The sequence below is a fragment of the Agelaius tricolor genome, unplaced genomic scaffold, assembly GCF_023055355.1.
Source record: "Agelaius tricolor isolate 1412-34295 unplaced genomic scaffold, bAgeTri1.0.p SCAF_23, whole genome shotgun sequence".
NCBI lineage: Eukaryota > Metazoa > Chordata > Aves > Passeriformes > Icteridae > Agelaius > Agelaius tricolor.
In genome coordinates this window covers 4542278-4555271 of record NW_027269283.1, presented here as the reverse complement: position 1 = coordinate 4555271, position 12994 = coordinate 4542278, and the positions used below count along the sequence as shown (strand labels likewise).

The following is a 12994-nucleotide window of genomic DNA, read 5'->3' as shown; positions in this document are numbered from 1 at the left end:
AGGGGCACCTGAGAAGAAATTACCAGGAGGGCTCAGGACCTGTTGTGTCCCTCAGCGTGGTGACAATCTGCTATGCAAAAGGGGCCCTTAGCCCCTGCCAGGAAGTGTCATTGCAAAATTCCCTGGGGGAAAGGGCTGCGGGGAAGCCACTGACTCGGTGACATGCAAATATTTAATAAGGAGGCACTGAGTTCAACAGCTGTGGGCTGAAATTATCTGCATGGTCAATAAAGGCACAACATTTCCTGTCAGGGTTCTGACTGATAAAATATGCTTTGATACAATCTGAATTAAGTATCTTGGAATACAGCTCGTTTGGGCAAAAATCTGACACGTTTTGCTTCTTGCCTCAGCTCAGCATGAAAGCCACACACAAGATGTTGGCATCTCCCAGCATGGAAATTCTGCTTTTTGGCCAGTCTTAGTATCCATAGAAAAGAGTGATTCAGAAAAACTCAGGGAAGCTCCTGCAGCTGAGATTTATAGCCCTGCTTCTGGCTTGGTTTGGGAGCAGAGCAGTAGAGGATGGCTGGTTGGTGCAGAGCTCTGGTAGCCACATCCAGCAGACCCTGCCCCAGGGCTGGGATGTTCCCTCCCTGCCAGCACCCAGCTGCTGGCTGGCCTGCCTGCAGCCTGAGCAGGCAGAGCTGGAGCAGACACGAGGGTGTTTTCCCTTAATCATCCAGCCTTGGTCCTTGGAGCGAGGGATGGGCAAAGGAGGCCACAGTCTGAATCTGAAAAGCTTCAACCATGTGATGCTTGGATCCCAGCTCAGTTTAAAACAAGTCAAGTGAGGGGGGAGGTAGGGATGAGAACTGCTTGTACCCTTTCTCAAAATCTGCTCCTCCTGCCCAGGCCTGACACTGGGGGATATCTGCTTCACCAAAGGAGCCACCACAGCACCACAAGGAGCTGCTGCATGGAAGCACAGCCGTGAGGAGCCTCTCCTGCACACAGCCCTGCAGCTGCAGCCTGGCCCTTTGGCTAGAGCATTGGGCAAGAGCTGCCCTCAGGGAGCCACAGGGATGTCACCCCACAAGCTCCAGCAGGGATCCTGCCTGTGCAGCCAGAGCTGAGGCACAAATAACAGCAGGAAACGTCTGGAGCTGATTCCTGGAGCTGCACAAGCAGCTTTGCCTGCAGAGCTCGATGGTGTCTGCTGTACTCTGGACTTTGGCTCATGGCAAGGTGAATTTATAAGCTTTGGATGGCTTTTGCCATCAAGAGCAGCCAAAGGGAAGGCAGCAGGAACAAGCCTTGGAGCCAGGGACACCTGGGTTTAGCTTGGGCAAGATATGAGATGTCTCAGGCCACTGCTGATGTCTTCTATGGCCCCAGTCCATGCACTGGGACTGGCTGAACTCGACACAGGGGTGGCAGCTCAGAGGCTGGGACAGCCTCTGGCAGAGACATGGAGCTGTCCCTTGTGCAGGTTTCACACAAAAGGAATGCTGTGCAAACAGGACTTCCAGCAGAGCATGATGCTAAAGACACAGCTCCTTGCCTGGAGCTGGAGATAGGGAGAAGTGAGAGCCCTTCTACCCACAGCTCCCCATTTGGGAGCTGAGCTCCTTTCATACAATGAGAGACATCAACCAGGCAACAGATGCTTTAAAATGTGACCAAAGCAGGTTTACCTTGTACCCAGCAGCCAGAAAGGCTGGACTGGAACCATGGAGGAGCCCATCAGCCTCTGAGCTCCAACCCCCTGCTCTGCATCACTGAGTCCTCACCTGGCCTGTGGTTTCCCAGGGATGGCAAGCAGAGTGCAGGGGGCATCACAGCCACACAGGGGCCTGCAGGCAGTAAATGAAACCAGGGGAGCTGTGAGGAGGGAAGTGGGCACTGCAAGAGGTTTGGGACTGCACCAGACAAATCCTGTGTGTGCCCGTGAGGAGCAGGCTCTGAGGGGTGGTGTGGGGCACGAGCAGCACCACAGCACTCGCTCATCACCAGCTCAGAAGTGTGGTGTGGGATGGGTTTGGCTCCTCATGGCTTGGCACAGCTCTCCAGGGGTACCCAGGGCTCCCAAGGCAGGGGGAATTCCTTCCCTGGCTGTTACATCTGCTGGCTGAAAATATCATTGCCAAAAATTACAAAGGGACACCTTCCTCCATCCTGGGTGCTCCTGCACCTGCTCCTTCTTTGTGTCAGTCCTTGATAACAGCAGGTAATGCTCACTGTCACTGGCAGGTAAAATGTGTCTGCAAGGACAGAATTACTGCCCTGGACATGAGTCTACAGGCTGGAAGCAACAAGAGGAGTGATTTATGGTGACAGAAAAGTCACAAATTGGGAAGAAGCACCATGAAATGGGAACATCAGCTGAATTTCAAGGGAGAGGCAGGAAGCTGATTTCATTGCCCTGCAGTTGCCAGCTCCAAGCAAGAGACACTTGGAGCAGCTACTGCCCAGTGGCCTGGGCACCAACAGCCAGAAAACACCCCCACAAACCACCACTCAAAAGGCACAAAGTGCCAGAGAAGAGCTGGACCTTGGACCTGCAGTGACTGTCAGCTGGAGGAGGAGTGCAAACACTCATTACAGCCCACATCTGTGGCCAGGGAGAAAGGGAATGCTTCCCAAACAAATCATCCCCCATGGCTGCATGAGGAAGAGGAGGGTCAGATCCTTCTCAGTGCCAAGGCCAGCAATCAGGCTAATCATCAAACACACAGCAATGCCAGCACTCTCCATTCATCATCCCATTTTCTCAATGCAGTCAGTCTCTGATGCCTCATGAGATTAATGAACAAACAACTAAATCAATACAGTCATCTCAATCCCTTCAGGCCACAGGCTGTGAACAACACAACTTCTGCCCGAAAGAAGTATCAATGTGGAAGAGATGCTCCCAGGAGGGAAGTCCAGCACCCAAAAATTAACACACACACACACAGAGGGGAAAGGTTGAGCAGTGCCCTGGCAAACAGATACAGAGCAGGTCCTCCCTTCCTACAGCTTCCTTATGGTCTCCTCCAGCATTGCCAGATAGCCTGACCCTCCCCAAAGCCAGGCACTGAAGGAGTGTTTTCATTCTCTGTGACAGGCTGGGAAATAATCTGAGTTTATTGACTCGACAAGGGGGCTGCTCTGCAAACATCAGTGTCTGGGGGCCTGGGGCTGCTCTCCAGCCCTGTCAGCAGGGAACCTCAGCAGAATCCCTCTGCTGAGAGAGGAGTGTGTATGAGAATGAAAGTAAATTAGGTCTGAACAAGATTAACAGGGATTTAATTGAACTATGTGAACTGGAACTCCAGTCACGAGCTACTTATTAGTCTGTCTCAAGGGATTGTGCTGCTGGCTCTGGGGGAGCACAAGGATGCATTGTGAGCCTGGGACAGCTCCAGGGGACAGCCATGGCCACAGCTCTGGAGAGGAGCATGGCCAGAGAGGCTGAGCTGCTTCCATGTGATCAGAAACAGGGGAAAGAGCTCTCAGCCACGTTTCTTCAGAGCTGGGGCACGTCCTGCTGAGGGACAGGAACCCTGTGACACACACCAGCAGAGGAAATCCTCAGCCAGCTCCTGGCTTTGGGTGGCACAGCAAGGTGTGGCTGCAGAGGTGCTGCCCACTGGCAGGTACCTGGAGACAGACCTTTGAAAACCTCCCCTTCAATAAAATTGACTTAATGAGGTCTTCAGCTCCCTTTGGGATGTTAATTACAAAACAGCCTGGAGAAAAGTGCTTGGGAATTAAAGGAGTCGCCACACTAGTCCTTCTCTGCTTTGGTTTTCTGGTGAGAGAACCAGCAGACACTTGCCAGAGTTTGGCTACCAAGAACCAACACACACTTGCCAGAGCTTGGCTGCCACATTGGTCTCACTGCAGCCAAGAAGAGCCACCAGACAGCCCCATGCTCCAGCCATGCAAACCTGAGCTCCTGAGAATCCCTTTTACCAGCCTACTGAATCCCCACCTAATCCCCTGCTTGCATTGGTAACAATCAATGCCTTTACTGGGGATACCTTCATGGGGGCAAATTGATTTAGTCACTGGCTGGTTTTCTCCCTCCTTCCAGGAAGGTGAAGCAGTGTTAGGAAATAGTTTGCTACTTCCAAGTCAAACATAGATACAGATGCACACATGCCTGACAGTATTAACTAACCAATTTCTCACAGATTAAAGGATCTGAAAGGATTTCCCTTAATGGATCATTTTAATGAATAGGTTATTTATGTCCCTGTGTTCCTATAGTCTAGGAGTTCTGGCAGCTTTCACAGTGAAATGTGAGGGAACAGACAGCACAACTTTAAACACAGATTTCTTTTATAACAAAGATTCTGATGGCATTTATTACACATTTCAGGATAAACTAAAATACATGGGTTATTGGTAATCTCTACATACTCTAAGTTCAGCAAACAAGAGCATTCAAATAGGTATAAAGGTGTCAGGAACAGAGTGGGGAATTTCTCTTCATCCCTCTTCCCCCCAACAAAACCAAACCCCAACATCCATGATTTCTACTGAGCAATGAGTGAGCAGCCTGCAAACAGCTGGGTGTGGACATTGATGCAGCAGCTGCTGTTTCAGTAACAGCCACACAGTGCCCACTGCTAACTGGTTCTGAGCTGCAGAAGTGACTCTGTATTTTGGATAACCTGTGTCCTGTGATTCCATTAAAGCATTAACTCCCTGCTTTAGGTAACCTGCAGAAAGCTGGGATTTACATAAAACCATTCTCATGTATTAAAATGGAAAGAGTGATCTGCAGTTCCTACTCAGGGCTTTCCTTTGCCCTGCAGATCAGAGACAGAGCACAGGTCCATCATGGAAACTCATGGCACAACACTGTTCTTTGTTATCTGCGTGGGAACTTCTTGTAATATTTCTTTGTACTGAGAACTTAAAGCAACTTTAGAGTGCTTGTGTCTCCTATGCTTTGTTCTGTCCTCCTAGTACTGCCTTCATGTAGCTCAAAAAAAAAAAATTATTTAAAAAGCAGAATTTAAAGCAGAACTCCAAGGTGGATTTTAAGAAGTGCAACTTGGTGCCAGCATTCTGGCAAAGAGCATCAGAGAGCCTGGAGCAGGGAAGTCAGAGCCACACTGGTTCTGGGATCCATCTGTCACCCCCAAAAACAGCAAGAGTGAGCAGAGGACGTGGCTGCTCTCAGCACTGATGGTTTCTGTGAATGTGCTGCTCACCTGCTGTTACAAACACACACCTGGGCTCACCAGGCATTTGTGACTCGAGGATGGGAGTCTGTGTATGCAAAGAGGATCACAGACTTGCAGCCCTGCCAGGGAGAACCCTTCCTTCAAAGCTGCTCTGAACCCTGGGTGCGCCTCAGAGAGCAGGTTCTCCTCCCATTGACTCACTCCTGATCAAACAAACCAAGATGTGAGCTGGCATCAGGAAGCCTGAGCTGCTCTGCAGAGACTCCGTGGCTACGTCACCACCTATCTCCTTCCAGTCCTGTCTAGCCATATTTAAATCCAGCCCTGGATTGTCCCTGGGCCTGGAGAGCCAGAGCCTGAAGGAACACAGTGTCTGTGTCTCCTGCCATGCAGCCATGGTACACAGCTGGCCTGCCACCCCTTGGATCTTAAAATACCTCATCTCCTCAGGCTGAGAAGGTGTTCACCCTCAGGAGGAATTCAGCCAGGGGAGATGGAGCAGACTGTGGCAGGGAAGGCTGGGAGGGGATTTGCAAGTGCAATGATGCCCAGCTGTGCTGAAAGAGAGCCATGGTCAGGGCTCAGCCAGCTGGCAGGAGGGTTTATCCCTTTTTATGGCACAGAGAGGCAGAGCAAGCTGATGCACCACCAGAGCACCAGGCTCCCACCTCAGGAGCTCCTCTCCAGCACCTGGTCTTCCCAAGTCTCCAGGAACAACTCCCCTAGCACAGGCATTAAATTCTGCACCTTCCAGAGTCCAATTGTTTCCTGATTCCTGTAGTCATTGCAATCCCCAGCACAGCCTCAGTTCCCTGAAATGTACCTGCTTTCAAAGGTGGGAATGGAAAGGAAGAGTGCATGGGTGGGGAAACAGCGACGCTGGGGAAATGAAAGCTTTCATCTCCAGCAGTCTGGAATCTGGTGAGTTATTACCTAAAGAATTAAAGAATATGACAAAGGCATTATGATTAAGCCATAAAATGCAGCTATGTATTTCAGACTAGATGACAACAGAGATGAATACAAAGCTGTGTAGTGTGGCATTCTTGATCCATTTGATCCCTCTGCCTTCAAAAAGCACAACACAAACCGGTATCCAAAGCAGCAAACTCATGCTCCACTTTCCACAGGGACTTCACTACAAATCCCAGCCAGCAGGGAGGAGCCAGACCAACAGCCCTCTCTACCCACCAGAACTGGAAGAAGTCACTTTAATGGTGACTGACACATTAATCAAGTCAAATGAAGTCCTGGATATGTGAAGTTCTCTTTGCTTGTAAGAAATCTATGGCAGAACCCCAACCCTTCCACTCTTCTAAGATTCTTCTCCCTTGCCCCTGAAAAGTAAAAGATGGCAATGCCAGAAAACCATTAAGAGAGTTAGTTGCCTTTGATGTTGTCTCTGAGGAAGCACAATTATAGGTGGTTGTTTGGTCTTGGCAGGCTCATCAGTCACAGCTCTATCGTTTCTTTTTGGTTTCCTTCTTAGGTTTCTTGCTTATCTGTGGAGCAGTTGCCTTTGGCTTCTTCACTGGCTCTGAATTCTTAGGCTCAAAACTGTCAGAGTCCTACAAGAATCAATTAAGAAACAGTCAGTAACTATTTTTTTACCATTTGCTAACAGGTTGCATTGGGGATTCAAGTATAAACCAGAGGAAACAAGTGCTGAGTATCTCTGTTGGAACACACTCATGTCAAACTGAGGCCACATTTAATGAGACTCAAGCAGCAGCATTTCTGCTCCTTCTGCATGTGCTTTTTGATGAGTGTGAGTTTCTGCACAGAAACAGCTTGTTACCAGAGATGCCATTAAAACCTTAAATAGCTAAAACAGGCTTTGGAGAAGAAAAACTTTGAAGGCAAGAAGAAAATCAACACTAAATGAAAACTATTTGAATTAGGAAAAGATAACATATAATCACCAGGATACATGGAAACAGGCAGCAGGCATTTCTGCCAAACATTAATCACTATCATGTGCAAGACAAAAAACTATTCCCCAAAGCAGCAGTAAGAATATAAAGTTGAGAGCCTCTAAAATCCAAGGAGGGAATTGCAGGCAAAGCTTTCTTCACCTGGACTAACAAAATACTGAGATGTGATGCTTGTTTCCTTCAGAGAAGATGAGAGATAATATTGCAGCCATGGGAAATAAAACCTAGTTATCTTGTGAAAACACAAGGGAACAGTGCCAGTCTCCTCTGAGAAAGCACACACATCCAGACTGCCTCCTTTCATTAAATGCATTTGAGTATAAATATTGCTTTAGCATCTTGGGCTCTCTCAGCCTGAGTGTGCCAACTGGAAAAGGACACACAAAAAATGGCTGAGCAAGACGTGCGAGTTCCAAGCTTCCCAGCCAGAACTCCAGATAATGGAGGGGGAGGCAGCATCTGACAGTGTCCTTTTAATCAAAGAGCTTGGTTCAAAGTCTCTCAAGTTCCTGGGCTATTACAGCTCACATCTGTGTGGCTTTCCAAGGAAGGAGACTTGGCTGGCTTTCCAAAGCTGTGATCAGAGCAAAGGGAGCTGGTTGTTACTCAGGGATGCAGAAAGCTGCTGCCATAATGTGAACACTGCTGCCTTCTAATGTCCAAACTTTAAAGTTTGAGGCTCCCAGGCAGCAAAGTTCCCCAATATCCTACCTAGACTCAAACATCATTCTCAGGATCTGGAGGGGCAGCCTGTGGTGTTTATGGTCTTGTTTACAGGTCATATGGACAGCACATCAAGAGAACGGTTTATATACGGAGAAAATAAACATTAGACAATGCAAACATCAAGGCATACTACAGATGTAAGCAGTAAAAGGTCCTTGAGCCTTATTTTAACTGGGGGCTGGACTCCAGTTTCCCACTCCAGACCAAAGCTCTCACTCTTTCCAACTTTCAAAAATGGGGTTACTTGGTATTTCTCAAAAATTTACTGGGGAAATGATAGACTCTGACAGACAGGTGCTGGTGGCTGCAGAGTAACAGTGCAAAGGTTGGTCTTGAAGGTCTTTTCCAACCTGAATGATTGTAAGATTCTAAGACTTGCAATGCCACTGCATGGTGTCCAACAACTGCCTGTTCCTGTGGCAGGACAAGCAGGAGGGAGCATGACCCATGGCAGGACAGCATCACATCACACCAGCAGTTAAAGGTGGAAAAATTGGATCATGAACTTGCCCTTCCCCCAAGAGGTTGAAAATTTCCAGTCTTCCTCTGCACAGGAGGGAGCAAACATGGAAATAAAAACTCCCCATGAAAAACAAAACTCCCCGTGCTGAGTTGCTACTGAAAATATACCATGAACATCTCTATCAAAGCACCAAACCTGCATCCTGATCACCTTGCAGCCCTGAAATACCTGTCCCCAGCACCAAAGACATTTTTCTCTTTAATGAGAAAAGCCAGGAAGATGCAGGACATCCCTCAGTCTAGAGGAACAGCTCACCTCAACTTCAGCTTCACCTCAACGTTTCCCTTTCAACTTCTCCAGTGCCAACTACACCAAAGGACCCTTGGGCAGTGGATGGGATGTCAGTCCAGAAAACTGCTTTCCTCACCTTTAGGAGATACTAGAAATCTCACCTGCACCTTGCTTCCAGAAATCACACACAAACTCAAGCCCAGAGTCCCTTCCTGAAGGCAGGTCCTGCCAGGGGATGTCCTGCCTGGCAATGAATGAAGGAAAACAGCAGCAGGATGACAACAATATGGGTTGGGACAAAGCCTTCTCTTGCAGCCAGGAACTGCACATGCATTTAGCACCTTGTCAGTGCTTCAGGTTGCTTTTTTTCACTGAGATCCTGGCTCAGATATTTATTCCTGACTTTCCTATCTGGTGGTAAATCACAAAATAGAAGCTGGTGGAGGGAAAGCCAGAGGGAAGGAAGGAGACTGAACAATGAAACTGTCACCAATCCCAGGGGCAGCTGTGTCTCCATTAGCCACTCAACATTCCCTCCCATCCTGTTTTCCCTGACTCTGCCCATTTATATCAATATTAAAGAGCACTACTCACTGCCTTGTGGGACTTGGACACAGGCAGGATGATGGCAAGCACACAGATCAGCTGGAAAATGGCTCCAAAGAAGAGTCCATAGCGCAGCACATTCTCCATGAACGTGGGCTCAGGGATCTCAGGTGGGGAGAAATCCAACTCTGCAGACATTGTCAGTGCACCCTTCTCCTCTACTGCTCTGAGGAAAACTGGTTACTGCAAGGGGGAAAATACAGAGCAATTTTTTGCATCATCTTTTCTGGCATTTGCTTTCTGTTATCCAAAAATGACAGACTCCCTCATGGAGTTTGGAAGATCCTCTTGATCTACTGGAGCAATAACAAAAAGGAAAATGAAAGCTGTGTTTAATTTGGGTGTTTGTCACCTGCCTACAAAAACAGCACTCAACTCCTGGTATTAGGCCATTTGTGGATGAGGAGCAGACAAAATATGACCCATGTTCATAAAACAATAAGGGAAAAGCTTAATAAGCAAGAATAAATTTCTTCCTGAAGCTGATCACACATGCAAGGTGATTACTACTTATTTTTACTTATATTGTCTCTGTGGTCACAGCCTTGTTGTTTTAGATGCTGTACAAACCCAGCAACTTGAACCACACAGAAGTAGAGCTGTTGAAGGCAGAGGAACAAGTTATGTGTACAAATTTAAGTGTGGCTTTAGTGGCTGGTTACACTAAGCCCCATACAACTTAAAGCAGTCTCCCAGGTAGTTTGTGGCAGAGTTAAATATTGATCTCCTGGGTCCCAGGCTTCTCAGCCATGAGACCATCCTTCCTTCCTCCCTTTATCTTCTGCTAATGGAGTTGTCAATTTGTCCTATGAATGAGTAATGGCTTTTTACAACGAGGGAGAACTCTCCTGCCAGAACTGCTAGAGTAAGCCTCAGGAAGTCCCCAAAGGGAAATCCAATTAGTCTGAGATGCCATCACACTCAGCTGTGATTAGTGCCCCACTCGGTTTTCCTGGCCTGGATGATCCCAGTGTGCATTCCCTGGATCAGCACTGCTCACTGAGAGCCACAGTTCTCTGTACCACTAAAATTTGGGTGTGACTGAGTTTGTGTGCTGAGTTTACCCCTAGGAATTATCTCCAAAGCAGGAGATATCTCTGCATTTCTCAGGCTGGGAGGAGATTGTTACAATCTACAGATGTGACCCAGTCCAGAAGGATGGTAAATGTGGCAAATTCCAGCAAAGTAATAGTTGGTAAATTTGAGAATCAACTCAATCCACAAGAGGCAACTATCACCTGGTGACTAAAGGGAGAGGTATATAAATTAAAAAAATAATTATTTTGTTTTCATTCAGCTGAAACACAGAATGTTATTTTGAATTTTAGGACAGGAGAACTTCACAGACTTTAGGACTTTCCAACTTCACAGACTGCCAGCCACTGGAATAGAGAGACTGTGGAATCCCTGCTGCTGGTGATTCAGAAGAGCAGATCAGACAAGCACTGCCCTGGGATAGGTGTGGGTATATACAACTCTGCCTTTGAACCAGGAGATAAGAACAGGTGACCTCTCGAGGTCCTGTCCAGGTCTGTATTTCAGTGAAGGAAAATGTTTTAAATTTTGATTCAATCCCAGTCAGCAAGGGCTGTGTGGGACCTGTACATGAAGTCAGGACACACTGACCCAGGGCTCAGCCAATGGCTGCTCAATGCCTGAACACAGCCTGCATGCACGTGGCTCATCCCAACTGCTTTTGCCTTTTAAATCATCTCTCCCAGCCCACTAAGGCAGCAGTTCCTAAACAAGACACAGAATCACCTTTGAGTTGCATTTATCTCATCTGGGTATCTTTTGAAAACATTATTCTTGCCTGACACTGGCCCCAGTCCTCAAACACAGCAGGAAGGGAAATTCCTTCATTCCTCACCTGGAGTCTTCCCAGGACAAATTCCTGCTGATAACCCCAATTCACACACCTGAAACACAACACACAGAGATAAACAGGAAAAGGAAACACAAACAATGAAAGCAAAAAATCCTCTGTCCTCATCTTCTACAACTCTCCCCTCCTTTCCCCTCTTCTAGCTCACCTCCCCTGAGGGCATCAGTAAGTTAGTTCCCCTGTTAGTTCTCTAACAAATCCTGGAGCCATGACCAGCACTAAGAGCTCTCCTGGCAGCAGCTGCCACCACCATTTGAGGCATGAAACCCCATGAAACAGGGTCAGAAAACACCTGGCATTGTGCTCCAGCTAATTACAGCAGTGTCCTTGCTTGCTCAGGGAACCCATGCTCTGACCATTGATTTTCCTGCCATCACTGGAGCCCAACTCTGAGCAAAACTCCAGTTTTAAAAAACTCCAGTGGTTCACACAGTGCCCAAAGCCTCTGCCTTGCACCTAAACCAACAGGTCTCTGGATGGTGGAGCCTTCCTCCCTGTTCCCAAGAAGTTCAGTTTTGCCACTTATTCCTCAGATAACATCTCTTCTTCTCCACAGGCTGTCAGCTGCCTTTCTCCTCAGACCACCTCTCCATGGCCGCACTTAAAGCAGCTCTTCTTAAATTGCTTTTGAAGATGAATACTCGTCTGTCAGACCCTGAGAGGGAGCTGTCCTTGCCCCTCCAGTTTATTCACAAGGTTTGATACCCAGTGAATGAGCTGGAGGAGTGGGCAGAGCCCAGAGCCAGCCAGGGCCCCTCGGGGCTGCAGCTCCTGCTGTGCTCAGTGACAGCATCACAGAGGATGTGGCTGTTCCCCACGGCTCAGGAACAGCCCCTGTGATAAATAACCAACATATCCCCACAGCCCCTGTGATAGATAACCAACATATCCCCAGGACCAGCAGGAGAGACTCCAGAGTGCACCAGCCAGGAGAGACTCCAGCCTTTCTTCTTGCTGCACTGTGTTTCCCAGCTGGTGTCCTCACCTGGCACTACATAAATAACTGGCAGAGGGCAAAGCCAGGGGAACAGCTCAAGTAATATGTATTAACTTCTTGGGATGTAAATAAATAAATAAATAAATAAATAAATAATTCTGACAATTAAAAGAATTGTCAGAATTTTTACCTCCTCCGTCAAAGGACGGGGCAAAAAAAGCTCAAGTTGGAATTTTCAAAAGGCTCAGCAGGTGTCGGGATGGAGCCTGGGCAATTTTTACCGGGTGCTCCTGCCCGCGCCGCTGGATCCATGGCCGAGGAGCCCAGCCTGGCACAAGGGCCGGGGGCTGGCAGCCGTGCCCGGGCTGTGGCAGAGCAGCCCCAGGGAGGGGACACCGCTGTGGCCATCCCTGTATCCCTGCATCCCTGCATCCCTCCATCCCTGCATCCCTCCATCCCTGAATCCCTCCGTCCCTGCCGGGCCAGCCCCGCGGTGCCGCCCGGCCCCGCCAGGACCAGCGAGCCCCCCCGGCCCTGCACTCGCTCCCGGGGAGATGCTGAAGCCACCGCTGCCCCTGGCCAGTGCCCCGTGCCCGCAGAGCCCCGCTCGGCCCCGCTCACCGCCCGCTCCGCTGCGCTCCCTGCCCCCGCCGCCCCGGAACGGCTTCCCGGCCGCTGGAAGCGCTTCCGGCACGGCCCGGCCACCGCCCGCCCCGGCCCCGCCCCGGCCCCGACCGTGACAACCATCCCTGGCAACTGTCTCTGGCCACCGACCGTGACAACCATCCCTGGCAACTGTCTCTGGCCACCGACCGTGACAAACATCCCGGCAACTGTCTCTGGCCACCGACCGTGACAAACATCCCGGCAACAGCCCAAGCAACCATCCCGGCAACCATCCCGGCAACCATCCCGGCAACCATCCCGGCAACCATCCCATCAACCATCCCGGCAACCGTCCCATCAACCATCCGGCAACCGTCCGTGACAAACATTCTGGCAGCCATCCTGTCAACCGCCCTAGCAACC

General features: G+C 49.2%; 1 protein-coding gene across 1 annotated transcript; it reads right to left on the bottom strand.

The window, feature by feature from the left end:
* Positions 1-4263: 4263 nt before the first annotated feature.
* MANBAL (mannosidase beta like) lies at positions 4264-12683 on the bottom strand. Its single transcript, XM_071446722.1, has 4 exons — positions 12587-12683; positions 11014-11062; positions 9132-9326; positions 4264-6691 (listed from the first exon to the last, which is right to left on the bottom strand). The coding sequence occupies exons 3-4, from the start codon at positions 9279-9281 to the stop codon at positions 6584-6586; spliced, it is 258 nt and encodes an 85-aa protein (XP_071302823.1). The 5' UTR covers positions 9282-9326; positions 11014-11062; positions 12587-12683; the 3' UTR covers positions 4264-6583.
* Positions 12684-12994: the final 311 nt, after the last annotated feature.